Raw genomic sequence first — 22,519 nt, forward strand, 5'->3', positions numbered from 1 at the left:
TAGATTGACCTTTTACTGTGACAAGCCCAAGGCACACCTGTATAATGATCATGCTGTTTAATCAGGATCTTAATATGCCACACCTCAGGATTATCTTGGAAAAGGAGAAGTCACTAACATGAATTTAAACAAATTTGAAAACATTTCCATTTTCATTTTAGTGTTAAAAAAATAATCATAAGGTCAGTCATTAGAATTTATTCCTGCTCTTGTGTCTGTGTTATGCACATCTGCATGGTTACTGCATGGATTTTTGCAGGAATTAGTATTGTGAAACATCAACGTTTGCCTTACATGTACAGTAAAAACCTGCTCTTCCTGTTTTGGAGCGCAGCTGTATCTGGTGGGCTACAAGTCTTAACACGTATGGTTTCCTGATCATCACTCTAAATTATATAAGTTAAAAATAGGAGAGCATTTTTGGAGGAAATCATAAATCTGAGTCTTCTACAACGTAAAAAGCACATAAAATACTCTTGCTGACACTATAAAACATGAAGACCAACTTACACACAGAAACACCCGTGCCTTCCTCTTTTGGAGCACAGTAGTCTGCTGCACTGAGTCTTGACAGAGAAAGTGTGTTGATCTGCTCGGCTGGACAAGCGCTTGGTCCACCTTTGCCACCAGAACACATTGCTGAAAATGAGAACCTTTCATTGATACAGTATATCATAGGAAATTATACAGTAAATAAATCAATAAATGGATGATAAACAAACCACCTATCCGACATATGGCAGCTGTCAAGTCATCGATGAATTAGATTTTCACTGATGGCAACATGTACAGCTGATAATAATAAAAGTTGAGTTACTTAATTTGGGAGATTAAGTGCAACACTGGAAGTGGTATTGTTTTTACTCAGATTTCTTTTTATTCAGATTATTTTGAGGTAACAAAATAATTATTGTGTGATTACAAGAGAAGGGTTGGTTGATCATTTTTATCAGGTCAACGTCATGAAGAAGTCTTATCGTTCATGTGTGCAAATGTTGATAAGATCAGATGTTAATATTTTTTTCTCTGGTTGACGCTAAGGAGCCACTGTCATTGAGGGATGAAGGACAGAAACTGTTGGGTGTATTTCCACTAATATTTTTCCATTTTCCACTGACAGTAGAGGCAATGTAGTTCACTGTGCTGAAATTAAATACATGTATTGATCTTATATACAGTAGCTTGATTGACTTACTATTACTCATGCTATTAAGTGCGGTAGAGCAAACAATGTAAGGGTCAGTTTACTAATTCAAACAAAAAAAATCCACACATCTCACAAAGAATCAGTATCATTATTAACCAAAACCCCTTATTTCTCTTAAATGACTTTTACTGGTACTATGAAACTGAATAACTAAAGCAGCACAAAATTCAGGTTACAGGTTGTAGTGTTAAGTACTAAGTATTGTGACAGGTGAGAGTAAAAGGTCTAGAAGCAGATATGAAGTAGTTGCAAGTGAGGGTTGACCACAGCAGAGATATTAATGCTGCATTTCCAAATATAACAGTTTCACTGTTGGTCTAACTCATCTTTAAAATGTAGCCATTTAAAAGCTGTCAACTATATATATTTAAAAAATTTTTAAAAAGTCAGTCAATTGAATCACCGTTGAAAAGTTCATGTAAAGGATTTTGTTCACATTGAACCCATCTCACTCAGCTCTCTACGCTTTTAATCAGCATGTGTCTAAAGTTCAGTCATACTGGACCATGGGGTGGTCAGTCCAGGGAGGCAGGCTGCCGAGTTTCATCTCAGTAGCTGTTTCGATGGGCCAGCCCCAGGCCTTGAAGAATCCAGCCAGGTTCATCCCCACAGTCTGGGAGAAAGTCTCCGCATACAGGTTCATCTTTCCTTTGTTGTCGTTGGGAAAGTTGGACATCTCGTGGTAGGCAGCAAACACCTTCTTAAAGGCATCCCAGCCAAACTTTTCCTGGAGCTACATGGAAGAGGACAGAGGTAGAGGAAAATGTGAAAGTGCCATTGTATGCCTCCACCAAGCAGTTTACATCAATATCTCATATAGTTCACGCAGTGAAGTCTTTGAAGGAATTTAATAAAAGGTATTAAGTGTCTTTGTGTGACGTGTCTGATTCCAGTGAATAATTTCCAGTGAGAAACATCCATCCATCCATCCATTATCTATACCGCCTATCCCTTTCGGGGTTGCGGGGGGCTGGAGCCTATCCCAGCTACAATGGGCGAGAGGCGGGGTACACCCTGAACCGGTCGCCAGCCGATTGCAGGGCCACATGCAAGGACAAACAAACATTCACACTCACACTCACACCTACGGACAATTTAGAGTCATCAATTAACCTAATAAGCATGTTTTTGGTCTGTGGGAGGAAGCCGGAGTACCCGGAGAGAACCCACGCATGCACGGGAAGAACATGCAAACTTCACACAGAAAGGCCCCGCCTGACCCGGGGATCGAACCGGCAACCTTCTTGCTGTGAGGCACGCGCACTACCTGCTGCGCCACCGTGCAGCCAGTGAGAAACATGCTGTCTTCAATTTCAGACTATTTTTCCAGAGAAGTCCACAGGACTGACGGAGAGCTTCATCACATGGTGCAACGACAATCACCTTAAGCTCAGTATCAGCAGAACCAATTAACCTGTGATGGACTACAATGTTTCAAATAATGTTGATGCAGAGAAGCTACAAACTGTAAAACATGGATGCTTGACACATGTCTTCTTCGACTCCCAAGATTAGAGTCAGCAGTTCAGTATCTGACCAAATGTGAAACATGGTCACAATCGCTCCTTCTGTTCCTGAGTCATGGAGTTGAATAATGACAAGAAAAGTGTTTCTGCAGAACATTATGACATCATAGTGAAGTTGACTTTTGACCTCTGGGATACAAAATGTCATAACTTAATCCTTTCATCCCATGAGACATTTGTGTGAAATTTTGTCATAATCAGTGTATGAATTTTTAGTTATGAGCAAAAATGTGTTTTGTGAGGTTACAGTGATCTTTGACTGCCAAATTGTAGTCAGTTCATCTTTGAGTCCACGTGAATATTTTGCCAAATGTAAAGAAATTCCATCATGGTGTTCCTGAGAGCCTTGAGGGACGCTCTAATGCTCATTAGAGCACTGACTCCAGTGTGACATATTTTCTCTACAGGGTGTAATATACAGTAAATGTCTCTCACCTGCACATATGTCTCCAGGGCCACCCACATGCTCCAGCTGCTCAGGTTCTTGCCCCCCTTGGCATACTCCTTTGCTCGACACTTGCGATTTGCTAAAGTCATATTTGGATGAGCCTGCATTGCACAACATGAAATAATGTGATTGTAGAACAATCCCAGTGAAAAGCCAAAAACTTTTCTCAAAACAAAAGAGGTCATCTTTTGTGACTCTGACTGATATCAGAATGTGTCAGAATACACCTTAAGACCAAAACTCATTTACTCCACCTGTGCCCTGTTGATCCCCAGCACCTCTTCATGCACATACACTGACCACAGGTTGCATGTACACTCTGTAGTGTGTGATGGGAACTCCCAGCAGCTCCTCTGTTGGTTGTGTCCCAGTTCATGGATGGGGCCCCACAGGCCTTTACTCTTAGCATGGTTAATGCTGACCATCTCAGCTGCTGTGGGCCTGTGTCCCATTATAGGATAACCTGCATGCATCCAACCTGGATGGAGAATAGAGATAGTCTGTTGACCTATCCATGGTGCATGCTGCCTCTCAGAAACAGGCATAAACAATGTGAAAGTACACTCACCACAGGAAATCTGCACGTCCGCAACAATGCGTTCTTTGCGGGGAAATTTGCATGGGATGACAGCCAGATCAGCAACGCCCTTCATGATGTCATTCCAGAGCGCTGCCAACTCATCGGGGCGCTCCAGGTCCCGAACAACATCTGATGGTACAGTAAGGATGATGTTGTCAAACTCCAGTTCTGCCCAGGGTGAAGGAGCTGTGCGCAGCAGCGACCAATCAGCAGCTGTTGTCACACCTGAAAAGAACAAAGGGACAGGTGTGTTCTGAACTGAGCTTGAATTATTACACAATTACTTTCTAAACTTTTGTCTGAGATATTATTTTAGACATTTCTAATGGACACCTACCACAGTTTCACCCACCACACACTCACCAGATTTATAATATGGTGCAGGTACAGCAATCTGCACTATGACCTCTGCGTCCTCCACTTGTGTCTTGGGTGGAGCCACCAGGTAGATGAGCCCCCCCCATAGGTTCCACACCTGGATCATCTCTGAAGTAACAGGAAAGCGCTCATGAACACATGGTGCTCTCTTCAGCTCTGCAGCGTTGAGATGGTCTGTTTGACAGCCTATCTGGATCTGAAGAAGACATGGAATCATGTTACTGGTTGCAAGTATAGTTTGCGCTATGAATACAAGAATGCAAAGTTAGGATAGATGTTTAAGGTGGGGTCGGCTGCTGCTGGGGGGAAGGGTATTGATATATGGTGAGGAGAGCCCAGTGAGATGCATATAGAAATAATAATAGAAATACCCTGAAGTCAATAATTATTTGATTTTGTGTGCAGTACCTTCCATTCCTTGTTGACAATCTCTGCTGGTATGGCCATGTAGGTCTTCATGCCAGGAGACAGGTAGAGACCTGTACTGATCCACTCCTCCCCTCCTGGCAAACATGCATAAACAACCACCCACACACACCGCAGCAGCAACAGCAAACATTATACTACAGTCATATTTACATGCATGAAATCTACAAGACACTCTGCAGCTTCCTCTTTCGTAACAGTGAGGGCTGTAAATTAATGCAGAGCAAATTAAGCCAATGACACACAATGAATTGCAAGTGTGCACATACTGTGTAGAAGATGAACTCAGAAATAGTTCACATTTGTCTACAACTACTAGGTCTGACCTGATGTATTAGCATTAATCTTGATTCTGTGGTTGTAGACAACCGGCATCAAGGGGTTATGCTTGATGAGGTAGGGCAAGAGGGCATCAGGATCTGGGCAAACCTTATATACCTCAGCCCCCACACTGAGGAGGAGGTGGTCTTTGGGGCTCTTCACAGGGCAGCTGTCACACACCTTGACAGAAAATAAATGGCGATTGTATTAAGGATGCTGCTCTCAGACGTCTGACAGACTGTCAAGCTTTGTGCTGTTGGAATTTGTAGTAAAGCGTTCGTGTTGTTTTGTCTACTCACCTGTGGCATGCCTGACTTCTTTAAGATGTCAGTAAGGGTGGATACAACCTGTGTATAGGACGAGCAGTCATAAGCCTTCATGTGCAGGTATGCGGCGCAGTCCTTGCCAAGCCTTTTAAGGCATTCCTCCTCATGCTTGGTAAGTTCTCCACCCTGGGTTACATGACCAGCGAAGCGATGTAGAAGGTGGCGGAAGTGGTAAGTGTCTTTGATGGCCTGGCTGGGCACAGGAGCCTTGTATACACCTCCGCTGATTGTCGCCCCCAACAGACTCAAGCCCATTTTGTTCAGAATCTTGTTCCCTGAAAGACATTCCAACATTTGATCGACTGTGTTCCACTGTTGAAATTATTATGAGCAGCTGAAAAGAACACGAGTGTCAATATTTTTGGTTTGAGGCCCAAGATAACCCAGATCTGGGTCTGATATTCAGCGACTTTTGGATTTAATTTCTGCAGGTCTCCTACATATAAAGCTATAGCCTATTAATGAGAAATACATTCTTATCTTTATTATACAGGAAAAACCTTTTGGATCCTGATTTCGATAATGTACCACCTTTGTCCAATGTTTTCACATTCCCCTGCTGAGCAGCCATCTGCCTGTGTTCAGGCGAGCTTCCTATCTGCCTCCTGTGTTTACCAGCAATAGTTTTATGAAGCTGTGAACCTCGCTACGTCCTCACTTGAACGACTGAGCCTTCCCAGGATGCCCCTTTCATACCGAATCATGATACTATCACCTGTTACCAATGAACCTGTTTGCCAGTCACATTACCACACCAGCATATGCATTAGACAGCAGCACTTGGAACATGTATTGTGCATTATGTTATATTATCATGAGATGAACTGGGCAGTACATAATCAAACTCTTGCGGTGTCTTATCATACCTGAGAAATCAGTCATTGGGTTTTGTCCATGGTGTGTCTGTGCCCAGTACCAGGCGTGTCCACCAATCAGCAGGCCTCCTCCCTCTGCCACAAAATCTTGGATTTCCTTCACATGGTCACCGCTGTATGCTGTGCACACAAATACACTCAGGTCTTTCCTGAACTTTGTCTTCTCACACTTCAACCCGGACTTGCTGAGAACTTTGAGTGCATGATCTGGCACTACACCAACAACGCCCTGCCGGCCTTCGTCCAACCAATGAATGGCATTGATCCAAAATGGAGCCAGTGTCTGCGATGAACGGCGTTTATTGTAAGAAAGGCACATTTATTACATTAAAAGATGTGGCAGATTAGCACACACCTCAACTGATCTTTAATGTAAATCTACCTCTCGTCCTAGAAATCCTTCATGTGTCACCACAATGACCCGTCCTTGGCCATAGTAAGCTCCTGCCAGGAACGCCCGTCCATTGTCTGTGGTCCCGATGGGAAAGGCTAGTGGGCCGTGGATCAGAACCTCAGATGCGATTGCTCCACCCTGGAGATCAAACTCTGAAACCCCCTGCAGTAAAAACTCCAGGTCATCCTCAAAATCTTTACCGATTCTGTATTTGAAATGGAGAAGAGGAGAGAGGAAGAGGAGAGGAACAGTCTATTATGTAATTGAATTAATAATTAAGAATAAGTGTCATCTCTTTTCTGGACCAATCTTTTTCATTCTTGACCCAATTGTTTTCTCTGAGTCTAATGAACAACATTACACACAACCATATCTTCATAATAACATACAACAATATTATATTCTTAGTCTATGGGGGACCAAGTTTTCAGATTCAAAGCTTTGCAAGGTAAGGCCTAAATGACCAATAAAAGAGTACAGTATACACTCACACTACAGTCATCCATGAGGATGGGATCTGTGGGTAGACAGGCAGACACTCTGCCTCACCGTAACGCTCAGAAAAGTAGACCCCTGCCACACCAGAAACTTTGTTCCCATCGAACTGAAGCAGCGTGTTCTCTTTAGGGTGAACTGAAGCCCAGTGCCACGCCTGCCCTGCTATCAGCACTCCTCCTCCAGCTTTCAGAAACACCACCAGGTTCTTTGCATCTGCACCCACGCTGTAGGCATCAGTCACATACACACCGACCCCCAGACTGTTACTAAAGGCCCCCACAACTTTAGTTTGGAAGCTGGATTTGCTGAGGTTATCAGCGACCACCTTGACATTGTTGTGGACCCCCACAGACAAGTTGTCAGATCCATCTCCTCTCAGCCAGGTCAGAGCGTTCTCTACCAGAGCAGGAAAGGTTTTCAGGTAGCCCTCATGACCCAGGACCACAATCCTTCCACGGCCATACAGAGAGGCAGCCATCAGGACCTGGCCTCGACTGTTCATTGCTAAAGGAAAAGCATGATCTCCAATCAGAACCAGGTCACTGGGAACACAGGGGCCTCGGAGGTCCAGCTCACTCAAGCCTCTCATCAGAGCCATGTAGGCCCCTTCATGGTGGTTTTGGATGGGCTGGTTGGACATGGTGAGAGGGATTGATTCTCTGAAGGTTGAAATATTTGTTAATCCAGATGTCAGTTGTGTTAGTGAATGAGGTTAAACAGTTGCATCTACATGTAGGTCTGTTGTGTCAGTTGTCCTGTTGGGAAAGAAGAGAGAGATTTAACAAACACATGGAGTACTACTGATGGCTGATGTTTTATACGTTTACAACGATTAAATTATAACAACAAAATGTCAATTTATGTCTACAATTAGTTAAGAGACTGAACATGAATCAGCTGCTCCCCACTTGATGCCACCCACAGGTTGCAGGATTTCATTTCATTTTACCAAAGCGTGAACTTGCCCTTCTGCTTACGTTGATTACTGTAAGCACATCGGTGTGCTAACTGGTTTATTTCACAGAGAAACATATTATGACTATGTCTTATAGAGGTCTGAGGAGAATCTGTGTTTTCATTTTGTGCCGTACTCTGGTTTGAAATGGTGACAAATGTGATGTCAGCAAAGTGTTTGTGTGTGTAGTTACAAGTCAGAGAGAAACAAAACATAATGTGAACAAAAAGGTTGGCAAAAATGTTTATAAAGGAAAATAATAATGAGATCAATCACTGCTCACTCATCACCCTCCGCCGTAAGCTGTATCCCAATTGTGTATTTTAAGTTTTCTGTTGATTCATTTTTGGATATAGTTATAACTGGAAGCACTATTTAGCGTCTGTCTTCAATTCAAAGAAGACCAAATATCCGACCTGCTCTAAGGCAGCTGATCCCACTGTCCTGACATTAGAAGGCAAGAGTTACTTCTTACAAATACCTCGCCACGTGGCTTGATGAAAGGTTGTCTTTAAATGTGGACATTACTCATCTATTGAAAGAGCTTACACCAAAACTAGTCCATGTGTCCATTTAAAAAAATGCTCTCCATTTGAGGCAAGACGGAAGATAGTGCATGCTCATTTCTCTCTGTGTTAAACTCCGGTGATGTGATTTACAGTACATGCAACTTCATCCCTAAAACAGTGGATTATGCAAATCAAGCTGCATTACGCTTTGCAACAAATCCAGCCTCACACTTAAATCCATTGGAGGGTCTTCTCTATACCAGAGGAGAACATCTCCAGTCTTTTATCCTGTCATACCAGCAACTACAGCACTAGATCTACTAATTGGCTTCTTTTCAATGTCCCCAGGGTGCACTCAAAGCTCTGTAACACTGCTGTCTCCTTTGATCCACCCTGGCCATGGAATGAGCAGCAAAACACCACTTCCTTAGAATCACTTCCTTTGAATACCTTTAGTAGTAGTAGTAGTAGTAGTAGTAGTAGTAGTAGTAGTAGTAGTAGTAGCAGTAGTAGTAGTAGTAGTCGTAGTTTATAAACTGCTCTGATGGAGAGATGTTGCTGCTTGACATAATCCTTGAGGTGGAATATCTTATGGATATCGCTGGCATGGCCTATGTGTCTCTCTTTTATTTCTCTTGTGTTGCATATGTATTATATGCATTCTGACATGGGAAGCTGTTTTCTTCTGTCAAACTGCTTATGCTGCCATCTTGACCAGGACGCTCTGGAAGAAGAGATCTTGGAGCTCAGTAGGCCCTTCCTGACTAACTAAAGAACAAATAACCGCATGTCATTATCAGTGTCAGTTTTACACTCTTGGACTCGATTGATTAATCATGAATGGCAAAAAGTCATTGTTTGCAGGGATAAAGTTCTAATGTTCATATGTTATTGTTGTAAAGCCCCACCATCACCCCAAGTGCCAGTGTCAATTAAAATAGTTACATAATAAATAGTCAATAATGTTATAAAACAATGTGAATATAATATAACATACAGCCTATGCTCAGCTGGTATATGCTTTCACTGGGGTAGATAATTCATCAGCTTGTAGCATATTCCCCTTGTATCTTCATCTGAGCTTCTCTGACTCTTGTCTGACAGACTGGGTGGAGGAGTAAATAATTGACTTAGTTACTGCGCAACGTTCAAAACCGAAACTCCACAAAAGTACAAGAAATAACATTATCATTACGAAAAAAGTCTACTTTACCACAGTCGTCCGTGAAATACAATGGCTCAAAACACGAAAGGCTATGCTAAATGGAGTTGTTATATGTGGCCTCGGACAAGGAAATCCGGATAGGGGAGTCACGAGCGGAACCTTCCGAGGGGAACGCGTTTCTCGGCGAGCGTTCGTATTTTTCTGACGGACCGTGGGTGCGCTGCAAAATAAGCCCCCTCCGATTTGTTTAATGCTTACTGCACTTCAACAAGCAACTAACAAAGAAGTTGTGGTAGTAACGTGATACGCTTAATACATAAGCAGTCCCACTCGCACGATAAGTATTTTATTTCTGTGTTTCTTTTATGAAACGAGTCGTTCGCAAACACATCACAAAACTCAAAGCAAAGCAGCCTCGCTGAGTCCCGCTCGCTCAGATGTCGTGTACGCTGGTAAGCGCCTCTGGAGTTCGGGTCCCTCTGGAGAACGGGAGAGCTGTGATTCTGGGCCGAGGTCCGGACACCGGGGTCACCGACAAGAAATGCTCCAGGCACCAGGGTGAGGGGGAGCTCGACGCAGATGCCGGACATGGGTGGTGTTCATGGGGCTGCACGCGTGGGTCATTCAGTGCCGAATTTGTCGCGAGATCCTCGTAGTTTGCAACATATGCGTCAGCTACTGTATGTGGCTCGTGCCGTGCAGAGGCATGTCATTTTTTTGAGGGACAGAGGGGCAAAGTGAGGGGGATATGCCCCTCATGCCCTGCTGGCTACTGCTTTCTTGATTTCTCTTGTTGTTGCATTGTTGCTTAAAAGTGACTCTAACCATTATTGAATCAAGAAAAACTGTTGCAGATCAGTCGACTAATGACTGCGGTAATAATCCTTGTGTTTGTTTCAGTGAAGGTGGTGGCTTGCTATGCAGACCAGGATGTGGTTGTTACCCAGGTATGAAAAGCACTTAAGCCCAGCCCAGTGTCTCACTTTACAGTTTAATTAGTCTCCCTCGACTCACCGTGGTTATCTAAAACCCATAAACTGTGACTGTGTTTCTTCCACAGCTAGGTCCAAATCCCAGTTTCCTGGACGGTGAGCAGCTGGGCCGGGGCCAATCTGGTAAGCTCACCCATGGAGGCACCCTGTACCTGGTGAACCAGAACCATCCCTTTAAAGTGCACTACTCCCTGAACTCAAATGGAGCAGCCTCCAGCGCTGAGCAGAAAAGACTGAAAGCCACAGATAAGACGAAGGGGGGAAGAAACGGGAAAGAGGCACAGTCAAGTCCAAATCCCAAGCGCAGCATCAAGGATTTCTTTTCTACGTCTCCCATGAAGGTAACGCATGTTTGGTCATCGTTTTTAAACCCATATGGTGTTTTAATTCATGTATCTTTTTTAATGTTCATCAAGAGAAGTTGAAATTGAACTGCAAATGGAGACGGTGTATTTCTTTTAATTTTTCTGTCTAGCCATCTAAAAGACAGCTGAGCCCAGAGAGGGGCCACCCTGAGGTGAAGCGTCAAAGACGAGAAGAGGAGGCCTCAGATAGACGAGCGAAAGAAGAGGAGGAGGAGGAGGAAGAGGAGAGACTAGCAGAGGAGAAGCTCAAGCAGCTGCAGGAGTTGGCAGAGAAGTCTAAGACGGAGAGGAGTAACCGCACTCAGCCCTCGTCCTCTTCATCATCTTCCTCCTCTTCAAAAGGCTGTTTAAAGAGCAGCTGGCAGCAGATAGGCAACCTGATGCTTTACACTGCTGCTGGTGTCAAAGGGAGCGACAAGGTGGGAGCTTTATTTCTTCATTTATTTCAGTGAGTATCGTGGTGGGCAGTTTGATTTTGCAACTTAATCATTTCAAATAAAATTATCTGGTTAAGTGGATTTTAATTTAGGCCTCAATAAAATATTTTTGATTGCATAAATGGTGACAGATACACTTGTCAGTGCTTTATGTGCAAAGCAGCCCCAGCCCTTAGTTGCGAGCCCAAACTGTCATCATCTTTCTCCAAATGCATTTCTGCTACAGCAGAGATCCATCAAAAATTAGTCGATCAATCGATTGATTAGCTGAGCAACAGAAAATCCATGAAGAATTGAAGTCACTTTTCAAGCAAAAAAACGAAATTAGACCATTATAATGTGAATATCTTTGGGTTTTGAACTGATGCTTATACAAACCAAGATGCTTAGATCCAAAGATGGGCTCAGGTCTGATTTTAATGATGAGTGGAGGAATCAATGAAATAATCAGCAGTGTCAAATGAAAACCAACAGTCTGCTGACCAGCAGTGAGAAGAGCTGCTTCAAAAGATGGCTTCTCTCACCAGTATGAGGTCGTTTTTCTCTCTTGTCACCAGGTTTTATTTTGATATTAACACAGACGTTCTGTATAGGGGTTTAGTGATATCACATGCAATCTAGGAAATGCAGTTCAAGTGTTTCAAACTGTGATCTCTCTTGAGTCATCCGGTTCCAGTTTGGAGTTGTGAGTGTTATGCACCACTTATTAAGGTGTTGCATAGTGCGTAAATGTCTCAACATGTCCTCTCCTTTTCATTGTCTCCAGATAGCTGGGTTTGACATCGATGGTTGCATCATCACCACCAAGTCTGGCAAAGTCTTTCCCACCGCACCAGATGACTGGAAGTACGCCCGCACTGCTCAACTTTCCCTTTTAAACTGTTTGCTAAAGCTACGAAATATGCTGTATCACTGTCACTCTCTGTTTCTCAGATGTGTGTTTCCAGCAGCGTAGACAGATCACACTTCACATGTGCACGGTTTGTCGTAATTGTCCTTGTGTTTAATTCCCAGGATTCTGTACCCTGAGATTCAGCCAAGGCTGGCCAGCTTGCTCAAAAAAGGATATAAGGTGGGAAGGAGCTAAATGCAACAGTTGCTAATATCATCTAGTGTTTAGGCAGTTTAATATGAGTGCAGTTTATGTTCTCTGGCAGTGTTTATCACTGGATCTCTTAGTTGCGCCCTTGCTCTCGTGCTACAGGTGGTGTTCTTCACCAACCAGATGGGGATCTCCAAAGGCAAACTGAGACCAGAAGTCTTTAAGTCTAAAGTGGAGGACGTCCTCACCACACTGCAGCTGCCTGTGCAGGTTGGTCATGTTGTAGGTTGACTCTCGTATCTCCTGATTTTTCTACAAAAAGCTGATATTTGCATGCCCTCCTTGGCTGTGTTTCAGGTGTTTGTAGCAACTGGTCCAGGTATCTACAGGAAACCAGTGATGGGAATGTGGAATCACTTGCGTGAGAAGGTAACTGAATACATGCCCACATGCCCATGCCCACCTGACCTCGTGGAGCCCTTTGATTGTTCCTCTCAGCATTATTCACTGTCAGCTGTGCATGTTTGGCGGTCAACAGTCTATGGCGCTGTAGTTTTAACTGTATGTGTGTTTGTATGTGTGTTTCCTGCTCAGGCAAATGATGGCGTGACTGTCGACAAGACACAGAGCTTATATGTAGGAGGTGAGTGAGGCTGGGTATGTCGCCATAGTGATAAACGTCCCATGTTGCACAGAGGCACTCATACACGCAACAGTTTGAAAAACAGACTTTCGGCTCAGTTGTTATTCAATCCTTTTCCTTCAACCCAAATCTTCCACCTGAGATGCAACAAAAACAACCTAATTCAGAAGAGTTTTGCAAATCTTGGCGTGCTTTAAGAACATTTGATGTCCAGACGGTCAGAAGTCGAAGAGCACACACATGAAGATGCACACACAGCTTCTGACTTAACCTCTGCGCACAGATGCTGCAGGTCGGCCGGAGAACTGGGCTCCAGGGAAGAAGAAGAAGGATTTCTCCTGCAGTGACCGACTGGTAAGATCATCTCAGATTTCTTAATGATGCCTCAATCAGGAAAAGCTGCACAAAACTGATAAAATATGAGCATTATGCAGCAGTTACTGCTGTGACAGCTGTGGTCTACCTTCTTGTTTTTGTAGTTTGCTCTGAACATTGGGTTGCAGTTCTACACCCCAGAGGAGTACTTCCTGGGCTGGAAGAGCGCCCCCTACAGCCTGCCCAAGTTCGACCCTGTGAGCTCAATGAACATACTGGCTGTTGAGTGTTTGTGTGTATGTTTGTCTGTATTTCAGTTGATGTTTTTCTTTATCTGAACTTGTAGAGGAGGATCGACGGCACTGCAGCACTTTATGACCCACCGTCTGCCTCCCTCACCTCCAGCAAGACAGAAGTCATTGTTGCTGTGGGTTTCCCTGCATGTAAGAGAAAGCAGGTTTATCGTGCGTTTCTGATCTCCTCTCCCTGCGACACCGTTCTGATCTGGTTTCCTCTCCTCTCTTTCTCCACAGCGGGTAAATCCACCTTCTTCCACACGCACATCATTCCAAAAGGCTACGTGTATGTCAACAGGGTGAGCGGCTTTCATGAACAGGGCTCCATCAGCAAGGCTCCAGTTCCAAATGCACACAGAACAATCTGGTTTATATACAACAAGATGTTGAAACTAAAAGGATTTTGTGTTTTGTGTGTGTATCAGGACACGCTCGGTTCGTGGCAGAGCTGCGTGTCGGCATGTGAGCGCGCTCTGAGGGAGGGCCGCAGCGTCGCCGTAGACAACACCAACCCAGACCCAGAGTCTCGCAAACGGTAAAGCACAGCTGTATCAGCACGTGCTGTGTCAATGCATGTCTGTGCTCAGGATCCACCTTTCTGCAAACAGGCGTCAGAAAGCATCCATATTCATGCTTTGATTAAGAGTAATTCTGCAGACAGATGAGTGTATTTGCAGGCAGGATGAAGATGTTCAGTCACGACACTAAGCTCTGATTTTAGCCACTTGTCTGATGGATGATGAGTTCTGGGATTGTGGCCCTGTGCCAAGTCTTAGCTCAGTACAATAGATTGCTTAAATGGGCTACAGCAGCAGAATTCAGTGTTGCGTTCCACTTTTGTCAGCTAAGGACAGAGAAATGATCCAGCTGCACACAGAAATTGTGTCGCTCAGTAGAGAAAAAAAAAAGCCTGTTTTTGTGACATGTCTAATTCAAATGGCTGTGCACAGGCCATGGAGGTATAGGTCATGGTGGCTTATAACTCCTTATGTTGACGTTGCTGCTGAGTTATATCTTGCTGTTGGTTTTCTCAGCTTTCTCGGCAAAATTAGTTGTACAAAGTAATTGAATCTGTGAGTTGTTGGTTTAAGTGTAACCAGGTGTGTGAACAGTACTAAACGATGACTTTGTCTCACCGCCTACGCGTCTTATTACAGTTGTTAGTCTTACAGAGCCACAAATGAATGCGCTCTAACTAATTTGAACATCTTTTACTCCCTTTAATGATTTTTAATACTGCATGCACATTTCCAGCACAGGCTGGCCTTGTTTAAGTGCTGCATGGGGAATATTTTGGGCCCATGATAGCCCCCTGATTCATTCATTATAGGGCTCTACGTTACCTTCATTGCCACAGTGTTCAGCTTACCGACTGCATGCTGCTGTTCTGTTTTGTGGTATGAATGTTCATCCACTGCAGCCTGCTGCTCATATGTGCATTTATTTTTCTCTGTTTGTGTAATCAATGTTTTGTGTGTTCTTTCCAGCTACGTGGATGTGGCCAAGGCCGCAGGAGTGCCCTGTCGCTGTTTCCACTTCTCGGCCTCTCTGGAGCAAGCCAAACACAACAACAGAGTATGACTCACCTCTCCACACTGGCTCTCTTTACCCCTTGTTTTGTTTTATCCTGGCTGGTGATGACAAGTGGTTTTTTTTTTTTTCTTGTTGTTGTTGTTGTTGTTGTCCCAGTTCCGTGAGATGGTTCCATCAGACAGCAAACACGCCAAGGTCAATGACATGGTTTTCCACAGCTACAAGTACGAAACTCTTTCCATTTATAAAACATATTTGTGTTAAAATACACTTATGGTAATAACTCCGGTCCTGATCGCTCTAATCTGTCTCCCTCACCGGACAGGAAACACTTTGTGGCTCCCGCTCTCGCTGAGGGATTCTCCGCGATTCTCCAGATCCACTTTGTCCCGAAATTTGAAGACAGCCAATCAGAAACCCTGTTCCGGCAGTTTTCTGAGGGCTGATTGGACAGCTGGCTTTCAAACACCTTTGACTTGCACAGTCACACTCTTCACAGCAAAAATACAGATGACAGCCAGTGAAGCAGCCGGCGTGCGAGATCCAAGCAACAAGCAACAGTCACAGAAAAACACAAGATAGTCAGCAGACATGTTTTTCTGTTAACAGCTGATGGACTGTCTGGTATATGGGCTCCCCACTGACATCTGTGCAGTGTTTGTATGTCCTAGCTTATGTGCGCACTGCATGGCTGGTGGCCTCTAACTACAAAGTAAGACTGATAATGTTAGCTAGACTCGAATCATTCAAGCAGCGTTTTATTAAACAGTTCAACATTTATATGAAGGCATAGATACACTTCCGTTATATGTGGCTCATGGAACTCATTATACATGTGTTATATATGTTGATTTTAGAAAGAAAACAGTGTGAAAACAAGAAGGAAAGATTTCTTTTTTATGTTCACTAAACATCTTCATTGATAAGTGAGTTTACTGCACCTCAGCTGTAAAAATCAATAGTATTCTTTCTGGCAATAAAACCTTTGAAAGCTCTATTGAATTCTGTATTGCTGTATTATTAAGGCTTCATCCAGACAGACCTCAGCTTATTGACTGTGGATGTTTCCAGTTCAACCTCAGGAGAGGAACTGGATCTCCTCGCCAAGATGCTCTTTCAGCCACGGCATTATCTTGAACAGGTCGATGTGAAAGTCTCGAGCGTCAGGAGGCGGCCTGTCACTGCTGTACCTTCCCCGAAGTGAGAGGAGTGGGTCGCATACGTTCACGGTGCCCCAGCTCACTACTCCCACCTTGGAGATGAAAGCAGGAGAGATGTCACGCTGGTTTTACTGTGTGAAATGAGGCTTTTTTAAAGTGAGAAACTTGCTGACCTGAAAGTAACGCTTTCTTTTTTGCAGAAACAGGGATCCACCAGAGTCACCTATACATGAAAGAGACAGCATATAACTGTAACTGTCGCTCAAACGGTGGTGGCTGTGATACACTGAGTGCAGAGTCCAGACCTTTACAGGTGATGGCATCCTGGTATCCTGAGGATCCGCCGGAACAAAGGAATGTGTCAGGTACATACTCATCCAAAGTCACATTGGTGGGCTCCTTCAGCGTTAGCCACGCCTTCTCGACACAGCTAGGCCTCTGCAGACAGTAAATCAGTTTCAACACAACACCCTTTAAAAAAACTCTATTTCCTCGACATTATCGACAGCCCACAGTCAAGGCCAGTCACTCACCTGACTCTCTGTTTGAATATGTGTTTCTTTGCGTTTGGAGTTCTTATGGATGAAATAGGCAACAGTCTCCTTGTGTGAGAGTAGTTCCTCCCCTGTTTACATGAAAACAGGAGGTCTATGTCGTAATATGTTATTAACACGATGTTAACGGGAAATATGGCAATTGTCCTGGCGTACTCTTAATGATATGAAAGCTTTGGCAGAGTGTAAAGATCAAAAGGTGGCGTACGGTGCTGCTGACAGGTAGAATTGACTCTCTTCATGGCACGGCTGCCTGGCACGGTACATGGCAAGCAGATGGGTCTGTTGTATGACAGTATACACACACTCAACACTCAAACTCACATCAAAATGTAATTCAGTTCCCATGTAGACAGTTTCCCTGAAAAAACGTCAATTTCGCTTCTTCTTGAGTAAAATCAGGACCTTTAAGTTTAGCTCGTATGGATCCCTGGTGGCATCTCTTCTTTCAGCTGGCTTACCTGGCTTTCCAGGAGAGCGGGATGCTCTTGTTCACTTGTACCAGAGCTACGTCGTAGTCATAGAACTCGGTCACATTTCTGTGTTTGAGTGCTCTGGTGTTGTACTTGGGGTGCATGATCACCCTCTTGGAAAACACAATGCCCTCACCTGGGGACAAAGTGCACGTTATTTCAACATAACGTGGTGTGAAGTCAACAAAATGGTGAGCATAGCACTGTAGCTAATTGAGTTGAGTAAGGCACCAACAACTTCAGAGCTTATGGTTTGATTGCTAAAAAGTTAACTTATGCTAGTAAACATTAAATGAAACTCGGACAAGCAGGTATATCAATGTCCAAACAGCCAAAATCATCAAATGATCACCAAGCTTTTGATCCCAAGTGCTTGCCTAATACAGCATTTATTTTTCTTCTTATGCCATTCTAGCTTTTTCTTTTTCTTTTTTTTTTTAAACATGGATCTCAATTTTCAAAATATTTTCCCGTACCGACACTGACCGTGTTGTATGTCCACCTGCTGAGAGACTTTGTCTGTGCTTGCTCTGGCAAAGCAGTGAGCAGCTGTGAGCACCCAGTTCTGGCTCACAATGGATCCAACACACGGCATAGACTAGAGGGGAGGAAAGTGTTGATGTGTGAAAATCCACTCTAAAATATCAAACAGATGTTTGGGTCAGTGGGTGGGATATCTCCGTTATGATCCTGGTTGCTCTCACAGCTGTCACAGTGACGTGCCAGGGTTTGGTGTGGACTCCTGCATCCTCCTCCTGTCCCTTAGAGATGTCTTCCTGAGCTACCCCACACATCGTCACGCCCTTGTCACCTGTGTAGTGAAACATGACCACCTGTCATTCTAAAGGAAATTAAAAAACTTTAAATTGCTGAAAATCAGAAAACTCACACGGTTTTTAAAAGTGGCCTCTGACTTACTAATCATGCTGTTGAACACCTCTCCCAGAGTTTGGAAGTTTTTCAGAACGAAGACGTGCTTCTCACCACGTTTGTTTGAGGCTAAGGAGTTCAGCTGATCTTTCTTCACTTGATCCCCAACACCAAACACGTAGACATCTGAAAACACACATAAAACCTGCACTGTATACATACATAGACGACCATGTCAACACACATTAAAGTGTGGCAGTCAGTGAAAGTCATGTCAGCAGAGTATGTCTGCATGGTGTATTTGCAGATTTAATTCTATTTGTTAACCATGATACCCAGCATGGTCTCATCGGTGTGATCGTGGGATGTGTTGTGGTAACCCAGCAGATTCCGGATCTGGGCCAGGGCAATCTGAGGCTTGTTGCCAGTGTTGGAGTAACCTGTCAGCAGAAAGGCACGAAGAGGGAGTGAAGGCTTAGTATGAAGATAAGGCTCCTCTAATGTTCCCTTTTCTGCTAGTAAAAGAGCTCTAATGCACTGTAAAAAGATTTTTATGAGCTGGAGAAGCTCAACAGATGCTGTTCCAGCATGAATTTGTGACTTTGCAAGACATTCCCTGTGTCTTTACCGTCTGTTTCTATGATGATGATGTTCTGAGTCTCATTAAAATGGTTCCTGGCACTGTTTTGCTTTAAGAAGTTGATCACCTCACTGACACGGTGCAGAGCAGCATGGAGGTTGGTGCCTGTCTTTTGCCCATGGCCTGCAGATGAACAAATGCAAAAGATGGAAAACTTTAAAAACAGAATGATAAATAAATGAATGAACTATTGAACACATCGGTGCATCTTGGTTGTTGCATGCTGGTCTGGTAAAGGCCTGCTTGAGGAGATCACAGTGCAGGAGACAGAAATATATGGTCATTAAATGAAATAATAGAGTGAATGAAAGAGCCAAGCCAGGTCCTACTGTGGTAGTCGAACTCCATCAGACGCCATATCACATCATCTGTGCTACCGCTTATATCCGATTCTCTGATGTCCACAATGTCTTTAGCCTCGCTGGCGAACGACAACACGTGAAACTTCAGCTGCACCTCGTAGCTGTCCAGCTAGAAGGAAAATGAAGAGGACATGTAAGTTTCACACCCACCAAGATAAGATGGCTGAAAAACCAGCAGAGCAATGTGAATGATTCTTATTTTGTTTTTTTTGGCACAGACCTTTCTGATAAGAGCGATGGTGGCATCCCTGGATAATTCAAAGTCCTGCTTTCTGATGCTTCCTGATGTGTCCAGTAAAATGTAGACGTTCAGACGACTGCCTTCAGCCACACGCACGGTTCGGCCAAAGTACATCCTTGCATCTTACACACACACACACACACACACACAAAGTACTTTTTGTTGCAGTGATCGTTTCTTTAACAAGTTTATGTACATGCACTTAGCATTTCATGTTGTTTGCGTTGCAACACAGGCAATATGTTGATGACACAAAAGTTGTAAACACCTTTCTTTTTGGAGTCTGGTGAGAGCACGTCCATGACTCCTGCAAGTGACCCTGCCATGGCTGCTGCCACATCGCTAGGGGAGTCAAAGGTGTGCAGACCTGCAGCAAAGCACAAAGACGTCATGCATGGATGTTTCATCAGAACGCTCTGTGCTGCTCTGGCACTGCTCCGATGCCCAACTGCTGTAGGTAGAATCTGCTGTTTTTTAAGGGAGAACAGCAAAATATAACTGTGCACTTATTGTATGTGTATAAAACTGACACTTGGCACCTTGGCACCGTGGTGCTGAACCGCTCCACTCCCTGTTCTCCAGGCAAACCCTTTCAGCCGACCCAAGCAGATCGAGGCCAGCCTGGCACGAGAAGATCAGCTTTTGTCCTGTGTGAAACTGGCCTGCTGACCTCTGGGCCCCTGGTGGGATTCCAGGGTCATTACAGTCGTCAGCTGCAAAACACAAACATTTTTTGAGGATGTTAGTCTGTGCTTATACAGAAATGTTCAGAATTTAACTTTATTTGCAAGAGCTGGATGTGTAGTACTTTGAAATGGTGCACAAAGTTGTTCGAAGACATCAAAAACACATTTTAGGCATACATATGTCTTCACGCACTGAATCTGAAAGTTAAAGCGAGCAAACGCAAAATTTGGTGACTGACCTGTTTTGTGTCACAGTGACTTACTCTACAAAACTGAAATGTGTTTATACGGATCATTTATATGCATTCATCAAAAGCTGCTTTACAATGTAAGCCTCAGTAAGTATGAGCTTAGTCAGTGGCTGCTCACTCCACCATAGGCTCTAACACACCTGATGAACTGCACTCAAGACCTCATGTAAGTGGATATTCTCATTTATTCTCAATTGCTCTGATGTAAGAAAGGAAAGTACAGCCATATTTTTGATATAATATTATCAGATATATGATTTATGCTTTCATGAGCAAGGTTTGTAATGCCGTCCATCCTCACCATGGTTGTCACAGACAGGAGTGGTCCCTGTCCACTCCCCAGAGATGGTGCAGTTCCTCTGGGCTGACCCATACAGGGTGAACCCTTCAAGGCAAGAGAAGCTCTGCGTCGCCCCAACACGAAACCACTGGTCCCTGGGCCAGAAGTCACCATTATCCAGCTGGATCTGAGCCGGACACAACATGTCTGGGAGCGGGAGAGAGATGGACGGACAGAAAGGAGGACAGAGGATGAGGAAAGAAGGGAAGGATGACAAAGAGCAGTACTTTCAGAGAAAATTAACATTATAACCACGACAGTTCTTTTGTGTACATATGACAGTGAACGCATCACCGTCAACATTACCTTTGCATGTGGCTTGAGACGCTAGTCTGCCATTGGCTAATCTCATGGGCGACCACTCCCCATCAGCACTGCAGAGCCTGTAGCTGACCGGGAAAGGGTACTGTCCCGGACTGCAGTGATAGGTCAGCACACTGCCCTCCAGCCCTCCCTGTAGAGGAAACACATGACCATTTTTGGAGCTAAACTACGCAACATGAAGCTTTCCAGTAAAGAGATGTGTGGTAGGTTTCATTTTCGAGACCTTCCATTTCCTTTTTTTTATCATGGCCAGATATACACTCGTAAAGAAGCAATTGGTCACTTTGATATATGTGACATTTCACCTCCACCAGACATCTTGAACGATGTAAATTAAAAACCGCAGGGCTGCAACTAACCTCCCAGTCATCAGATTATTGTTTATTCATTTAAACAGCAGAAAAAATAGAAAGATGCCCATTGCATCATGGGAGCAGAGAGTGTTTGCTGCTTTTTGAAAAACAATTACATTTCCTGTCAATTGAATAATCGATTAATCAACTAATCATTTCAGCTTCAGTGTACAGTGTATTATTTTAACCTGTGAGTAGGTTACATGTCCATTTTTGATGCTCTCTGTAGTCGAGCAGTTCAGAGGCTGTGGATCCTCGTATGCTTCGTCCTCATAATTGTACTCGTACTCCTGCACAGACGCTGGAGCACAAACATTACAAGTGTTGGTGATATGAATACATCTCTGCATGCACACACAAGCAAAGGTGATACACAGACACCATATGGTATCGACCAATATAAAGGTGATGTAATCATACTCAAATGTAAAGTAAGTGCGACACAAAATTGAATTGCTCACCCTCCCAGACAGAGATGAAGAGCAGGATCCATAGTATGGACTTACACATGACCGGACTCTGTGTCAGTGGTGTTTGTGTCTTTGAGTGACAGCAACCACAGCGAGAGTGTCTGTCTGGACCTGCAGTCAGCTGCTTTATTTGATGACTGATTACCCATTAACACAGCGGCACCAAACAGGGAAGGAGGGATTGAGCAATTTCAGACAGAACACAGATTCGAGCTCTAACTTTCATTTTTGGTTGGACTCATTTTTCTCTTGTCTTAGGATTCTGTGCAGCAATATATCCCTTGGTGACACTTCTACATTACTAATTCATTTGAAGCCAAGAGTGGCATCATGAAAGCTGCTCTAAAGATTTAAAAGAAAAATCTATTAGGACACTCAAATGCAATACCATGAGCCAGCTTTGGGCAACTAATGCAATTTCAAATCTCACAATCTCTTTAGCACTTCTCGCTATTTTTCACCAGTCCCAAGCCAAACCTCCCACCAACACTGTTGTTGTTTTGATGTGTAATTATGCAGAATCATTACTAAATGGCTCAGACTGCACTGTCTCTGTGCCAGTGT

General features: G+C 43.9%; 3 protein-coding genes across 3 annotated transcripts; 1 reads left to right on the forward strand and 2 right to left on the reverse strand.

Annotated features, from left to right (window-relative positions):
• Window positions 1-1,310: 1,310 nt before the first annotated feature.
• On the reverse strand, window positions 1,311-7,975 carry LOC139336470 (TRPM8 channel-associated factor homolog). The gene is made up of 11 exons (XM_070970603.1): window positions 6,973-7,975; window positions 6,470-6,686; window positions 6,079-6,370; window positions 5,186-5,487; window positions 4,892-5,066; window positions 4,548-4,642; window positions 4,125-4,335; window positions 3,750-3,986; window positions 3,436-3,659; window positions 3,169-3,282; window positions 1,311-1,940 (listed from the first exon to the last, which is right to left on the reverse strand). The coding sequence occupies exons 1-11, from the start codon at window positions 7,617-7,619 to the stop codon at window positions 1,698-1,700; spliced, it is 2,757 nt and encodes a 918-aa protein (XP_070826704.1). The 5' UTR covers window positions 7,620-7,975; the 3' UTR covers window positions 1,311-1,697.
• Window positions 7,976-9,804: 1,829 nt separating this feature from the next.
• pnkp (polynucleotide kinase 3'-phosphatase) lies at window positions 9,805-16,085 on the forward strand. The gene is made up of 17 exons (XM_070971062.1): window positions 9,805-10,166; window positions 10,509-10,555; window positions 10,669-10,941; window positions 11,076-11,384; window positions 12,169-12,248; window positions 12,417-12,474; window positions 12,607-12,714; window positions 12,802-12,873; window positions 13,039-13,087; window positions 13,371-13,441; window positions 13,567-13,659; window positions 13,749-13,845; window positions 13,936-13,997; window positions 14,124-14,233; window positions 15,186-15,273; window positions 15,388-15,455; window positions 15,557-16,085. The coding sequence occupies exons 1-17, from the start codon at window positions 10,046-10,048 to the stop codon at window positions 15,675-15,677; spliced, it is 1,827 nt and encodes a 608-aa protein (XP_070827163.1). The 5' UTR covers window positions 9,805-10,045; the 3' UTR covers window positions 15,678-16,085.
• A 224-nt stretch (window positions 16,086-16,309) lies between these two features.
• LOC139336817 (complement C2) lies at window positions 16,310-22,044 on the reverse strand. Its single transcript, XM_070971061.1, has 19 exons — window positions 21,947-22,044; window positions 21,674-21,786; window positions 21,115-21,262; window positions 20,770-20,955; window positions 20,071-20,244; window positions 19,800-19,898; window positions 19,511-19,653; window positions 19,258-19,399; window positions 18,917-19,051; window positions 18,624-18,728; window positions 18,337-18,474; window positions 18,123-18,229; window positions 17,905-18,016; window positions 17,407-17,554; window positions 17,154-17,227; window positions 16,925-17,016; window positions 16,697-16,829; window positions 16,565-16,614; window positions 16,310-16,483 (listed from the first exon to the last, which is right to left on the reverse strand). The coding sequence occupies exons 1-19, from the start codon at window positions 21,993-21,995 to the stop codon at window positions 16,310-16,312; spliced, it is 2,322 nt and encodes a 773-aa protein (XP_070827162.1). The 5' UTR covers window positions 21,996-22,044.
• Window positions 22,045-22,519: the final 475 nt, after the last annotated feature.

Source organism: Chaetodon trifascialis, chromosome 9 (genome assembly GCF_039877785.1).
Source record: "Chaetodon trifascialis isolate fChaTrf1 chromosome 9, fChaTrf1.hap1, whole genome shotgun sequence".
Classification (NCBI taxonomy): Eukaryota; Metazoa; Chordata; class Actinopteri; order Chaetodontiformes; family Chaetodontidae; genus Chaetodon; species Chaetodon trifascialis.

What these genes read in the sequence shown, in the direction of transcription:
- LOC139336470 (XM_070970603.1), bottom strand. Translation starts at nt 7,619, where the DNA reads ATGTCCAACCAGCCCATCCAAAACCACCATGAAGGGGCCTACATGGCT. An exon ending in TCCTCATGGATGACTGTAGT is followed by an intron (nt 6,687 to 6,972) that starts GTGAGTGTATAC and finishes TTTCAAATACAG; the next exon opens with AATCGGTAAAGATTTTGAGG. An exon ending in GATTAATGCTAATACATCAG is followed by an intron (nt 4,643 to 4,891) that starts GTCAGACCTAGT and finishes CATGTTTGCCAG; the next exon opens with GAGGGGAGGAGTGGATCAGT.
- pnkp (XM_070971062.1), top strand. Translation starts at nt 10,046, where the DNA reads ATGTCGTGTACGCTGGTAAGCGCCTCTGGAGTTCGGGTCCCTCTGGAG. An exon ending in CACTGCAGCTGCCTGTGCAG is followed by an intron (nt 12,715 to 12,801) that starts GTTGGTCATGTT and finishes GCTGTGTTTCAG; the next exon opens with GTGTTTGTAGCAACTGGTCC. An exon ending in ATGGTTTTCCACAGCTACAA is followed by an intron (nt 15,456 to 15,556) that starts GTACGAAACTCT and finishes CTCACCGGACAG; the next exon opens with GAAACACTTTGTGGCTCCCG.
- LOC139336817 (XM_070971061.1), bottom strand. Translation starts at nt 21,995, where the DNA reads ATGTGTAAGTCCATACTATGGATCCTGCTCTTCATCTCTGTCTGGGAG. An exon ending in GATGGAGTTCGACTACCACA is followed by an intron (nt 19,052 to 19,257) that starts GTAGGACCTGGC and finishes GTTCATCTGCAG; the next exon opens with GCCATGGGCAAAAGACAGGC. An exon ending in ATATTCAAACAGAGAGTCAG is followed by an intron (nt 16,830 to 16,924) that starts GTGAGTGACTGG and finishes TACTGTCTGCAG; the next exon opens with AGGCCTAGCTGTGTCGAGAA.